Source organism: Hibiscus syriacus, unplaced genomic scaffold, assembly GCF_006381635.1.
Source record: "Hibiscus syriacus cultivar Baekdansim isolate YM2019G1 unplaced genomic scaffold, ASM638163v2 tig00111743_pilon, whole genome shotgun sequence".
In the NCBI taxonomy this organism is placed as follows: Eukaryota; Viridiplantae; Streptophyta; class Magnoliopsida; order Malvales; family Malvaceae; genus Hibiscus; species Hibiscus syriacus.
The window spans coordinates 2,800-18,334 of NW_024063167.1; the positions used below are offsets into that span (position 1 = coordinate 2,800).

General features: G+C 29.0%; 2 protein-coding genes across 2 annotated transcripts; one reads left to right on the plus strand and one right to left on the minus strand.

Annotated features, from left to right (window-relative positions):
• Positions 1-2,574: 2,574 nt before the first annotated feature.
• On the minus strand, positions 2,575-4,868 carry LOC120168984. Its single transcript, XM_039177224.1, has 2 exons — positions 4,629-4,868; positions 2,575-2,828 (listed from the first exon to the last, which is right to left on the minus strand). Exons 1-2 carry the CDS (start codon positions 4,794-4,796, stop codon positions 2,760-2,762), a joined length of 237 nt encoding a protein of 78 aa, XP_039033155.1. The 5' UTR covers positions 4,797-4,868; the 3' UTR covers positions 2,575-2,759.
• A 9,066-nt stretch (positions 4,869-13,934) lies between these two features.
• Positions 13,935-15,535, plus strand: LOC120168992 (heavy metal-associated isoprenylated plant protein 3-like). The gene is made up of 5 exons (XM_039177232.1): positions 13,935-14,003; positions 14,130-14,262; positions 14,360-14,589; positions 14,683-14,776; positions 14,881-15,535. Exons 1-5 carry the CDS (start codon positions 13,995-13,997, stop codon positions 15,351-15,353), a joined length of 939 nt encoding a protein of 312 aa, XP_039033163.1. The 5' UTR covers positions 13,935-13,994; the 3' UTR covers positions 15,354-15,535.

Below are 15,535 nucleotides of genomic sequence, written 5' to 3' on the forward strand. Positions count from 1 at the left end.
AACAGGGAAAGCAAATGGAGCTTCTGAAAGAGAATTGAGCCCATTTTTTTTGTGATAATCTTTTAGGATATTGTTTGGTTTATATAGAGTTTGATAGAACCCCACTTGGGGACAAAATCCATTGATTTTGCATGCTTCCACTCTTAACCATCTCTAATGCAGTGTTGCTTTAAATGAAGAATATAATAAGAAAATTTTGATAATATTTAAATATTTAATGGTATTGTTAAAAAGTATTTTTTGAAAATATAAAATATGTAATTTACTTTTTTTATAAAACCAAGAGTAAATGAATAATTTCGTCTCAAACTATTTTTAACCAAAGTCAAAAATTATAAATTTAACTTTTTAATTGAATTATAATTTTGATTTCGAAAAATAATTTTGATTTTGCAAATTAATTATTTAATATCACTTATGATTTTAGTCTCAAGAGTGCGATAATTAATTTAAGGCTATGTTTATGAAATTATTATTTTTTGATTAAATGTTTATGAAATTATTGATAAGAAAAGAAGGTTGTGTGTTAATAATATAAATACAAATTTTCTCATTACCAATCAAAGGCAACTATAATAACTACTACATATAACTAACCACTAACCCCCACTATCTCTCCAATGTCTCCAATAACAAAATAATTGAAAGATGAATTTTGTTTTTAAATTTGTGATTATCAACAAAACCATTCTCTAATTATAAAAATTAATTTAATTTAATGATGGGGTGTAAATAAGCTATTTCCCCCCTTCTCAACCCTAATTAATTAACAATCTTCTAAGGATGAATCAATGGATGTTAAAAATATGATAGTACTTTTTAAAATTTTAAATTATCACGTAATTTAGATTTTTTATATTTTTATTTATAATTTAATTTTATATCTTTTAACATTTTGTAATTTTATATCCCTTAAATTTTCATTATAATTTCATAAGACTTACTTCTAACATAAAATGTGACATTCAATCGTATAGTCTTCTCTTTTTGTTTTGTTTTATTCATTTCATTCAATAATGGAAACTAGGCTTTGAAGACAAGATTAGAACAAACAAAATTGCTTACAATACATCAATTACATGGCCGAACATTTTACTTCACTCAATGTTTGGATGGAGAAACATGGCATGGCCATGGATGATCTTCCGAATGACATTGACCGGGTCCTGTTTATGTATATGTTCTATCACTCCTTATAAGGAATCTATCGTTAAAATGAATTGTAAATTGCAGGAAGATCGGAACCATCAAATGGCTTGAGTAGTTAAAATGAGTTTTACTAAGTTCTGGTTCAAATAGTTGAGTTTACAAAGGTATGTGTTGTTAATGATTAAAACATATTTTGAACAAATATTACTCGTATAATCATCCAAAACTATTAAAAAAAGGGTAAATTGCGTGTTTAGTACTTAAACTATCAGTTTTGGTCCAATTTAGTACCTAAACTTTCAAATTTTTTCAAAATCATACTTAAAGTTTAGTTTTTATTTCATTTTTATACCTCATTCAAAATTTAACGTTAAGTTTTTAAAAAAATTGAAAGTTTTAGTGCTAAAAGAGACCAATATTGATAGTTTAGGCACTAAACGTGTTAAGTTTTTAACGACGGGTACTAAAATGAAGCAAAAACTAAATGTTATATATGGTTTTGAAAAAATTGAAAGTTTAAGTACTAAAATGGACCAAAACGGATAGTTTATGTATTAAATGCGTAATTTACCCTAAAATAAAAAATAAATGACAACATAGCTTAACAATAAAAAGAAATTTTTTTACTTTTATGGTTTTATTTAGTTAGATAAAATTAATCTCTATTTATACTAGTAATTAAATAGACATATGGCATGTATTTTCATAAAATAGATATTCTCTTTTACTTATTAAAATCATTCACTACTGACATTTTTAATCAAAATTTCTTTTAATTTTGATTTGTTATTATTTAAAATTTATTATTAATAAAAATATAAAAACAATATTTTTAAAACTTTTGATAAATTATTCTTAAATGCACATTTTATTAAATTTAATTATTTAAAATATTGAAAATAATTATGATGAAAAATTAAACAATTAAACTTCAAATAAAAGTTAATAAGAAATAATGTTGATAAGATTTGACAAAATAACAAATAAGACTTCTAGACACGTTAAAGTGTATACTCACTCCAAATTTATTATGTATTCAAAATATAATTAATTTGCACAAAACAAGCGACTTTGATGGCAAATGAATTGTTGTTATTCGTTGAGGTATCATGTTTGAGCACTATAAATGACACGGGTATGAGCGTTCAATGTCAAATAGTTAAGAGTTATCTTTGAACAGATTGCCACCTTCTACTTACCCATCTATTATTACCAACTCTTTTTACCCATCTATTTCTTGGAAAATTTTCATTGTCTAGGTGTGTTTGTAATTTATAGTTTGATTGTAATTGGTGCTTCGTTAATGAAAATCACTCTTCTATCTTTCAGAAAATAAATATTGTACCACACCAAAAATGTTATCGTTAACATCATTAACGATTTGAATTAACTAATGATATTATAAAACTAGAGGACCAAAGTATATCAAATTGAAACATAAGGTCTCAAACTTATATTTGAACATAACATGGAGCAATTCATGATTGGAAAAATGCACCAGAAACTTACAAGGAGCAATACATGATAAGGACCAAGATGAACAGTGCGACAAGCTTTGACAACTTAATGTCCAATACAAAACCCACTTTCACTCGTCAAAAACTTTATTATCAAGCATCGCCGAGAATAACTCGCAGGAACTTCCTGTATAGCCTACCATTATCTTCATCCTGCATATGCTGTTGGAAAAATTATCAAATCAATACCACAAAATGCATAATTGAGAATCTAAACGAAAAAAAATTATCTATTGCAAACAACACGACAAAAATCAAACAAGATCTTGCAACACAAAAATGGGAATAAACAACTGAAATTGTTAAACCAATTCCACCGAATTAAAAGGAATCTCCTACTGTAAAAGATCAAGCATTCACTCTTTAACTCCACATTCTTGTAATCTCCTATTACCAAAACACACCACTTTATTTGACATAAACAGCCTTGGGAATTTCAATTGTATGAAGGATGGAAAATTTGTTAATCTAGTGTCTAAGCTTAAAAGTAGGTAAATGATTATGAATGTTAACCATTTGATTAACAATTTTTCCAAACTCCACCTTTTCCATCCTTCATACAAAGCAGAGTCTTAATCTTTGCTATGGTTGACCAGTGAATACCAAAGAATAGGTAACCTTAGTTTCTATTTGTTATTCTTTCATGAGAAAACTACCATAGACAATAATAGAATAAAATTCTAATGTTATGTCCCTCGCGTGTTAAACAAAAGCAGGTAAATATAGATGTATCAAATATGTCCTATTGGAAGAATTTTGTTCTTGATTGTAACACTACAATGTTAAATAGCATGCTTTTTGGGGTATTCTTACTTCTCAACATATTTCGGTTATGAGTGTTGATTTTTTTTTCTATGGCTGGTTAGGCTTATGTTACAAGGTGTGGAGATAACGTGTCAAGACACAGTTAGGGCACAGTTATGACAACTTTTGCCGTTATATTTTAAAAATCCAAGTGGCCTACCCCATACGAATAGTTAATTGTACAAGAAGTTAGGGATTCATATGTTAGGATAAAAAGAGAAGTCTACGTAATATAAATACACTTAAAAATTGACTGTGATCATAAAAGGAAGAAAAATTATATCAGCTGCCTAAAAGCTTGAGAAAACAAAAAGAAAATTGAAAGTGAGCATAAAAGGATGTAATAAAAAATTTACAGATTATGGTCTAGCACGAGTAAGAATAAACATATTGCTAGTAACAAAAGAACTTTCTTTTACACTAGTGCATTACCAATTTTGTTACCAAAGCAATACTCTCGGCACAACAATTTTAGTGTGGTAGTGGATAAAATCAAGCCAACCCAAGGGTTTACTCCATAAAATGTTTCAGTAAGACAAAACTTCAATTTTCAAAACCCTTATTCAAACTTCGAAACCCTAAGGAAATCATTCAGAATCAACTAAACAGAAATTGATTAAAACGACAATAGTCTCAATCAAGCAACCAATCTTGACAAGAATCACACAGCCCCAAATAGATTTTACAAATTATGGTCTAGAACAAGAAGAAACATGATCCCATTAACAAAAAGAACTTTCTTTTACATAATAGTGCATTAACAATTTTCTACCGAAGCAATACATCTCAGCATAAAAATTTTATATCAATACTGGTTAATGAAATCAAGCCAATCCAAGGATCTACTCCCCAAAATATTTTAGTCAGATAAATATTCAATTTTCAAATCCCTTTCTCAAACTAGAAAACCCTGAGGAAAACAATCGGACACCCAATAAACAGAAATCGGCTAAATCGATAATGGTCGCAGTCAGGCAATCAATTTCAACAGTAATCGTGAAGACCCAATCTGATATATCAAACAAGATCCCAATACCCCAAATTCAAACACATAAAAAATGCAATTAAAAATATTAAGATATCAAGAAACAAATGAAATGCTAAATCGTTAAATCGAAGCTATAGAGCTAAAAGAGAGATGGAAAAGGGGAAGAATACAAATTCTCGAACGATGCCCCTGTACACAAGGACGGGGATAGCGATGCCGAAAATGCCGACAAGAGCCAAATTGCGGCGAGTCCATCTGAAGTTGTGTTTCAGATTCTCTCTTGCCGAGCTCCAATCTTCAATGAATCTGTTTTCGTTTGCCTCCATTCCTCCCCCCATCCTTTCTCCTTCGCTTACCCCCCGCCCCGGCTGTAGTATACTTTTGCTTTTCTTCTCTAATGGACCTTAGATGCTATTTATGATCGCCTACAACGGACTATTTGGCTGCATTCCTTAGCCTATTCGCCGACCATATTCTCATTTGAGTTAACTACGCTGATAATCCCTTATGTTTGTATTTTATCAACTTTTTGCTTACTGATTCAAAAAACATAAGATATAGTCACTTTCGTTTTTATTTAATTAAGATGCGGTCATCACAGGTTAACTGTTGTTAACAACTAACATAATATGTGACGTGATAGTTGGTATAACAACACATTTGTTCCCTTTTATTTACATATTCTATCAATTTAGTCATACTTTTAAATAAATTTTAACATAACATATATATTTTTAAATGAAAATAAAAATAAAATTTTTTAAATTAATTAAATTATAAAATACATTTAATAAGTTAATATAAAAGTACTTTTAAGTTAATATATATAAAATATTATGAATTTAAGTATTTATACACTAAGATACAAAATATATACACCATGTTATCTACTTTAGACCAAGCAATGGTCTTGGCTTAATGGTTGGATACACGTTTAGTTTCCTAAGTGAAAAAGGTATGACTCTTTTTTGCCCTAATTTGCTTTCCTTTGTTTTCTTTCAACCAAAGAGTGACACTGGCATGACATGTGGCATCATTCGATTGGATGATTATATTTATTTTAATTTATTAAAATTATGACTAAGTTGAGAGAATATATAAATAATAGGGACAAAATGTTTGATTATATCAAAATATTTAACTTGTGTTAACGACAGTTAACTCGGGGTGACCACATCTTAATTAAATAAAAATGAAAGTGATTCTATCTTATGTTTTTTGAAATTAGTTACCAAAAGTGGACAAAACACAAACATAAGTGATCATCCGTGTAATTAACCCTTCTCATTTTTAAGTAGGAAAAAGAACTCAAAATTTTATGTTTAATCCTTCTTCTTTAATAAAGTTTAAGATGTAGACTCTACTAAAAAAATAAGGATAACTTACATTAGATAGCATTACATTATGTCCTTTGACTCGTTTATGTTATTGGATTTTTAGTTTTATCAATTACAATACTGAACTTTAGTTTTACATTTAATTAGGCTATTGTGTCATTAAATTAGTTACAGGATGATGACATGGCTAACGATTGTTGACGTGATCTGTCATACTAAACTTTTAGAGATACATCAATTTTGTCAATGAACTTTTAAATGGTTTACTTTTTTGACACAACACTTTCTAGTCGTTGTCGATAGTCAATCCTTTTATGATTTTTAGGATCGTTGGATGAGTAAAAATAAACAACTGAGTTTAACTTCTTGTCTTTTTTCAGTGAATATCTTATACTTTCCTATTAGTAATCTCAATCGTCTATTTTTACTCATCTAAGTTCCCAAATCTGTGTAAAATTTAAAAAAACACAAAATAAATTTTTTTATAGAAGCCACTAGTTTTATTAAAAATATGAAATATCCAAAACTAGAATGAAGGTTTACTAGAATCGTAAACTAAATATATAATTAGGACATTTTCATATAACCATTGATATAAAAACTAGCCACCTAGATCACACAATGACCAAACAAGGAAAAAGTAAAAAAAAAAAAACTAATCAAAAAGCTCAAAAAAATATAGATACGAAAAAATTTGACCGCAACGGCAAAAAAACCACAAAAGGAGGTGAAAATACTGAAAGACCACCGATAAACCACAAATCAGAGTAGAGTTACATAAGAAAACTATCCACAAACACAAATTGCATATCCAAATCAATCTGAGGGTCCAAAGTATGAAAGATCAGCATGATAACAAATAAATGTCATATTGATCAGTTGCGGCAATGTCAAAACTAACACTGAAAAAAAAATAAACAAAAACAATGATCAACTGACAAAAAATGTGTTAAAAGGAAGAGAAAAACATCTATAAAAACATAGTAAAATGTTTCATAAAGACAGAGTTATTAAAAAGTAAACAAAACAAAGAAAAATAAAGATATGATATAAAAAAATAGATGAAAAAAATACTAACGGCTGCTGCTATTATTAAGGTTGGTGCCGTCACTTACAACAACAACCAAAAAAAAGAGAAAGGAGTAAACTGAGAAAGGAGTAAACTGTTAATAATTTTAGGGTTCCAATAGGAGAGAATATATCTGTTGATAATATATCATAATCATATAATCATAATACCAAATAATATAAAACTTTTAGATGTGCGCGCGCATGTATGTGTTGTCAAAATCCTCGTCAATATTTATGCTGTTGAATTTAATTAGTTATGTTTTATATAATAATCCATTCGGTTTTTATATCTCTGTAATGTATAGACATATTTATAAAAATAATTTAATTTTAAACTAAAAAAACTTTTTTAGATTGATTAAGGAGGTATTTTCTAAACTTATTGAAATATAACATTTTTAATTGCTCAAAGTAAACCATTTAGTTCTAGAAAATATTTTCTGTTTTTTTTATTTTTAGAAAATAAATTTGTTTTTGGTTTTTTGGAAAATAAAAAATATGTTTAGTTAATATAAATAAAAACCTGAATTCAAAAATAAAACGGTGAAAATATATTTGGTATCTATTTTTTTAAAACAAAGATGAATAAATAGTTATTAAACATTTAAATTACATACATTTAACACGTGAGTTATGTAAATATAAAACAATAAATTTGATAAGTTCATAATACAAATTATTTTAGTTTATAATAAGAATATAATGTTAATGCATATTGTACATCAATTAAATTTAGAAAATATTCAAGAAATATATATATATATATATATATATATATATATATATGTATATATATATATGTATGTATTTATGTATATATATAGTATTATTTAAGGTCTCAACTTTTGAGAAAAATTAGTGTATCCCTTGAAAAAAATTACAATAAATGTGATCATTAAACTGGAAAAATATTATATTTAATCCTTTGACCAACAGAATCAAACCGTCACAACACTTACACAACAATTCACAATGCTTATATAATAATCTACAATGTTGATGTGATAGTACACGATGAATGATAGTGTGGTAGATATGTTTAACTGGTTTCTTTACTATGTTGAGGACCTAATTGATTTTTTAGAAAGTTTGAGAATTTATTCAATTTTAAAAAAATGTATTATTTAAATTTAAAATATAAATAATTATTAAGATATTCAATATACTAAATATAAAAATACTATAAAGTTAAATTATTAAAAAAAATCAATTTAAGGACCACATTGAGTGTAAAAAAGTTTAGGGACCATATTGATTATTTGGAAAAAGTTTGAGGAATTTAGATACCATTAAATCAAAAAATTATTGTTAGAATAGTTTGAACTTGTGTAAGTTAAATTAAAAATCCTAACCTCATGTTTTCCTATATTTCAAATTTCCAAAACAATTTTAATAAAAATATTGAAAACATATTTTTTATGTTTTCATTTTTTTCATTTATTTTTATTTTCATTTTTCAGAAATCATTATCTAATTTTACAACTAAACTTGTTTTCTTCGATGTTTTCTATTTTCTAAGAAAATTAAAATTAAAATAGCCTATGTTTTTTAAAACCAAACGGACCTAAGCTATTCATGAAAAATCCATATAAAATACTTTTTTTAAAAATATGTTCCCACTATTAATTAAGTGTGCATTCTTATATCAAAGGATTGTAGTTTAAAATTAATTTTAGATACGTAAAAGTTTAACTTTAAAATCATTTCGACAACCCTATTTATTGTAATGCAAACATTTAAGTCATAGACATAAAAATGATTTTGACTGTGTCGATTTAAAATAAATTAAAATGTAACTGCATATATATATATATATATATATATATATATATATATATATATATATATATATATATCGATGAAAATTTAGGGACCTAATGGAAAGTTTCAAAAAAATGAAGGGCCTAAAGGGAACTTTTCAAAACTTTCAGGGCCTGGATGAAATTTTTCCGAAACCTCCGCTCTCTGTGGTCCGCTAAAGCTATGACGACATCTGCGCCGGCAGGCTGCATGTGTAGCTGTTCATCTTTCATACTAAAGCTTAAAATATTTTCGAAAACAATGAGCTGATTAGAAAATGTTGTTGTAAAAACTCTTGTAAAGTTGATTGAGAAAGAACCAGAAAGTCACAAGAGCTGAAATATTAATGAATCGGAGCTTACCAGGAAAAAAGTTTGCAGACCTGGGTTGATCAGGTTTGATATAACGTATAACTAAGTACTGTATATATATATATATATATATGGTAAAAGTATAATTGCAAAGATATTTAGGGTTCATGGAGTTTAGCCTAGCTGCCATTGTAGAAGTGGCATTCACCTGCAGCTGCAGCTGCACCTTCTTGGCATGGTTTCAAGTATTCCTTCGCCGCCGGAAACACATGATCTGCTCCGCCGGAGACAGACATGGTTTTGTTTTTCCAAATAAAATAAAAGAAGAAACACGCAAGAAGGTGCAGGTGCAAATGCAGATGAAGGCTACATCTTAGCAAGCCTTGCAAAACTGTAAATCAAAGTGTGTGTATTTATATATTTATAAGAGGAGAGAAAGAATCGGACAAACAAAGGGCAAAGGCAGATTTGATAGTTTAACCATGAGAGAGAACCTATTAGGGAAATAATTACAGATGAAAGATATGACAAGCACAAGTCAAGCCTCTATTATTTAATGCCTTACGTAAAGCAAATTGCATTATAGATCCCTTAGTCATAGATAAAAATTTAAATTGATTTTAGAATTCTAAGCCTTTTAATTAAGTCCTTTCTCTAATACATTAGCTGGTTTCGACGTTAAGTTAATTTAGATCTCGCATGTTAAAAATATTCATTTCGATGTGTTTGAAAAGAAAAATGAAGAATTTCGGTAGTTAAAGAGGGCGTTGTTCTCCCTAGAAGTCTTAAGTTCAAGCAATTGTGATTACATATGTGTGTGTTGTCAATGATTAAGAAAGAGTTCAATTATCCCTATTTGAATGATCTTATCGGTACAGGGACTAATATAAAATATGACCGAAATATAGTGTGTGTAGTGCAATTAACCCAAGTAGATATTTATGAACAAAGTGGGGTTCTAGGCCACGTGATGCAACCCTAGGGAGCACGTGGGCTTTGGAGCTGTAACTAATCACAAGCTGCCACGTATTCAAGTTCACTTGAATAGGGAACTATGCCTCGTGGGCTTGAGATTGGACTGTTGTCATTAAAGGAAAAAGGCAAGAGGAATTGAGGCGCGGAGATCTCCATATATTCTCTCTTTCACTTAAATGGACATGCACGTCTAATATTAATAGTCTCAATTAATAAGATTTTTTATTAATTTAGAGTAAGTATAAAGTAATATATATTTAAAGATAATTTTTAATCTTTTGACACTAAACGCTCGCACCTCTAACATCTATAATGTTCAAACTCGAATCCTCAAAGAATAATAATAATTCATATACTACATAGACCATTTGGTTCAAGAAATTAATAAGATTCTTTTAAAACTTATGATACATAAAAAGTAGTATTTTCCTCGACATTACAGCAAAATCGTGATATAAACATATCTGTTAAATAAAAAAAAAATTGTTTCACACACATTTATAATATAAACATAGTTGATCAAATTCGAGTCATTATAATACGGTAAGGTACACGTCTTATTTTGGTGACATGCTTATATATATTTTGAAATACTGGTTTTATGTTATTGGCATTTTGATTATTTATCAAAGAAAAGAAAAGAAAGTAAGGTACACTTCTTTATTTCGTGTGGTGTGGTGACCACAGAATTGAAGATGTTCATGGCGGCCGCTGCGCACCGTCCAAATTGGCCCCGTCGAAATCTGAACGGAACATGTACGAAATCGACAACAACGGAGACATCGTTGAATAAAGTTGATATCCACCAGAGTACATCTTTTGCATATGGGGGCCACAAACATCAAATAAAGTTAATATTTACCTTTGTTTTTTTGTTTTTGTCTTTTTTTCATAATTGTTCTTTTTACAATCCTCGATCATATATTTACAGAAAATTTTAATAATATATTTATTTATTCCTATTATATTCTGTCTCTCTCTCAATCTTATTTCGACTAGACAAAGATAATAGTGGAAATTCTCACTGCAAAAAATAATTTTTTGGGTGAAGATCCGAAGGATAAATTCTGAAAATCAACCAAGTGTTGATATATTCGAAGGCTGAAGGGTTAAAAAGAATCCAATCTGCTTGATACTATTTTTTTATTGTTTCAACTCTTCAGCCGCCCATTGACAACAACTTTTTATACAATAAATAATATTATGATATTTCTCTTATAATCAAACTTGAGTGGATTTAATAAAAACCCATCAATTGGTTTCAATGGTTAAAGGAAAAGCTATTCTCGCTAGAAGTGTTGAGTTCGAACGATTGTATATACATGATGTGTGTTATCAATCGAATAAGAAAACCCTGAATAGATATTACGTTATAATACATAATTGGGTTATAAGTAATAATTCTAATTAGGGATCACAAACTAACTATTCAGATGTTAGTTTGAACCTGGGCCTTGGGGATATAAATTATAGAGGTCCACATCGGCAATGTTCGGGCCAAATGATTAATACCTAAAAAAAAGTTTATAATCAATTATTTTGGGTCTGAATATCCAAGAAGAAAAAACTTCATGAATAATTAAGGGAAATAATCTCAAAAGATTCAAAAATTAAAGATAGAAACATTTTCAGCACACCAACCTGACATTCATGGGTGTAGACATACTTTCCAAAAAAACAACATTTTGAGAAATAATGTTGAAATTTATGAATAATTAAGAAGAACAATCTCCAGAGAATCAAGCATTAATGATACAAACATTTTCAATTCACCAATTTGATATTCATGGGTGTAGAGATACTTTCCAAAAAAATAATAATTGGAAAATAATGTTTACAAATTACAAGTAGACATTTTAGTAATTATTGTTTTGTTTTTTTATGAATGGTAAAAATGTTCACAAGTTAAAAGAATTATAATTGTAGCTTATTTAAAATCACTGAACCAAAATATTTTTATGTTTGATTAGATCATATTTGACAATTAATTTGTGTGGCTGTTTAGTAAAAGGGTTAATGTACACTTTGGTATTACCATTTGGCTTCAAGTTTCAATTTCGTACTTAAGTTTTTTTATCCAATTAGGCATTTAAATTTGATTTTAAGATTCAATTTAGTACATAAGTTTTTTTAGTAAAAGGGTTAATGTATTTGACTCTTTTTTTTGTGTTCAAGTAGATACATAACTTGATTTTTTTGGTTAAATTGGAAAAATTGTAACTACCTATTTGAATTAAAAAAAAAATCAAATTCATGCACTAATTTGAACTGAAAAGTCGAATTCAGACACATGATTGAAAAGAATCATATACATAATTGAATCCTAAACTAAATTCAATTGGACTTAAAAATACTTGGGTTTCAAATGAAACCTGAATGCCAAGTTTGGGTGCCAACGCATATATTCACCATTAATAATAAAAAAATGTCATTAAAATAAAGAAATATAGTAAAAAAGAGAGAAACAATAATAATAATAAATATATTATTTTTAATATAAAATATATACCAAACTTTATATTTATAAAAATATCATACAAAATCACAATTATGATGGAACCTCGATTAAAAAAAATACTTGTATTTATTTACTCTCGTGAAAAGAGCATATGTGAGATAAAATTTTCTGAACTTAAACATAATCTTCAAATGATGAAGAAGATAATGTACTTATAAATAGAATTATCAAATTATATTTGAATAAGAGAGAATGAAACAAAACTGTTATTTAAATAATAATTTACTTACTCGTAAAAAAAATTATATTACTTAAAGATGAGAGGAAATGGGATTACGACGTAAATAAATAAAAGAAGAAAAATATTTGATATCAACACCACGATTATAAAAGTATAATGCATTCGTCAATAGCCTTTTTGTTAAGATTGATCGATCTACACATTTCTCTAGAAAATGTTAAAACGATCAATACCCAAACTGTATAAAGTTTACCGTAATCATATTAAATGCATTTTGATTACGAGACTTATCGAGCAATAAAATTCTCTCGATAATCTTCGAAATGTGTATCCCAACAAGTATCTTTGTCACATCTTCATAGCGATACTATTCTAGTGTATCAATTTTTTAATTATGTCAAGTAGATTCAACCATCATAGTACTTGTCATAGTCTTCTAAACAAGTTTTGACATACATCATGTAATCTTTTAACATCCATACCGGTTAGAACATGATCATTTATTAAGAGATCGAACCCTAGTGTAACATCTTCAAGAGAATTTATACATTCCCTACGTGAAAGATCGAATGCGTGTGTTTGTCTAATCACCATCTTTTTACGAGTGTTAAAATCAAAGTTGGATTTATCAAAATAAAATCTTAAGAAATCGAGGTACGTATAAAAAAATCAATATGGTCTCAATATTCAATAATGACATAAAAGAGGTCTCTCTCATATAGTGAATAGATGAATGATGATACAATTATTCTCCTGTTAAATTTAAATAGTTATATAAATTCTATAAAAAAATTATTATATAAATTACTTATAAAAATATATTAAAAATAATAATTAGCAAAAGCCTTGCCAATAAAATTAGTCCACTTACTATATACGATAAATAAGTAAACTTTTGTGTCACGTTTAATTGTTATATTTTTATTTTTTATATTGTAAAATAATAAATAAAACAAACAATATTGTAATGTAACAATATAATGAGTAAATAATTATACAAAAATTAAATAATTAAAAAATAAATAAGCATTCTATATATATTTTTTGTTTTTGATGCATTAAAATCTATATTAAATTATAAGTACATAATATAGATTAAAAATTATCAATTCAAAAAAAACCCTAGAATATTAATTCAAAAAAGAAAGTTTTTTATTAAAAAAAAAACTAATTCAAAAAAATTTCAAACCCATCCGAGCATGCACTCATCATTGATCATCATATATCAGCATTTAACACACTCATCATCCCATCTCCGCTCTTTAAATACCGCTACTGTGTACCTTCGTCTCCTCTATTTTTACTCGGTAAAAAACCAATTATCACAACGTTTCTGATTCACAATGGGAGAGGTCGGTTATCAACAAATTACTCTCCTTATCTCTTTTTGCCGTTTCATTTTCTTCTATTTCTGCTTCGTAACTTTCGTTCCATCTTCCACTGACTGCTTGTTGCTCTCTTCTCTGTCTCTGTTGCAGAAAAAGAACGAAAACAAGAAAGGAGGGGATGGAGAAAACAAGGAAAAGGGTTCATCGGCCATTGTTTTTAAAGTTGATTGTCTTTGTGACGGTTGCGCTATCAAAGTCCTCAAATGCATTCGTGAAGTTCAAGGTATGATCCATCGTTTTTGCGTTTTAAGTTTCCGTTTTGTTACTTGGTTTTCCAATTGTTTACTCTGGGTGTTTTTTCTCTGTTTTCCTAATGGCAGGGGTGGAGAAGGTTACAATAGAGAGCGGCTCAAACAAAGTGACGGTAACCGGAGCTGTGGATCCGACCGCCATTAAAGAGAAACTCGTGAAGAAAACCAAGAAGAAAGTTGACCTCATTTCCCCTCAACCGAAGAAAGATGAAAACAAAGAGGAGAAAAAAGCTGAGAAAGAGAAAAATCAAGATTCTGGAAATGATAATGGTAAAAAACCAGAGAAAAAACCCAAAGAGGTATACAGTTTCCCATTTTTCTATTTCTCATTTTCAAAACTTAATTTCTTGATGTTTAATCTCTTTTTTTTTATTTGAATAATTTCAATTCAGGCCCCAGTAACGACGGCAGATTTGAAGGTGCAACCGTACTGCCAGTGCTGGGGATGCACTGTTAAGATTCGCAAAATTGTCGCCGATACTAAAGGTGATGACCCTCTTAAGCTAGCATAAATTCTGACAGTTCTGTCACTATAATAGCGTTTAAATCCTGTTTTAATTTCCGGGTTTTGGTTTTTGACGGTATTGTAGGCGTGCATGAGTTGAAAGTAGACAAGGTGAAGGAGCTGGTCACGGTTAAGGGGACTATGGATGTTAAGTCCTTGGCTGAGACTTTGAAGGACAAACTGAAGAAGAATGTTGAGATCGTGCCACTTAAGAAAGAGAAAGAGAAAGAGAAAGAGAAAGAGAAAGGTGGCAAAAAAGAGGGTGGCGAGGGTGGTGATGGCGGCAAAGGGAAGAAGAAGAACAAAGAAGGTGGAAATGGTGGTGCCGGAGATGGTGTAAATCAGGCTGCAACTACTGGTGGTGGTGGTGGTAATGGCAAGATGGAAGGGGCCAGGATGGAATTTATGGTTCAACCCCAATTTGGGTACATGCCTGGTTACCCTGGATACGGGTACGGGCACCAGCACGGGCAAGGTTACCCCGGTTACCCGGTCTCTGTTCACCCTCCTCACCACCTATTCAATGATGAGAATCCGAATGCTTGTTCCACTATGTGACTGAGGAGGATAAATGGTTTATGGCAAATGATATTAGGTGAAGGTAAATCAAAGGAATGTGTAATTAAGAAATAGAGAAGAAAGTTTTACTTGGAAAGGTACATTTTGGGTTAAACTTGTTGCTCCAATAGCCTGTTTGTTTTTACCTTATAAATGTCGAATCTTAGGGTTTTCATTTTTAA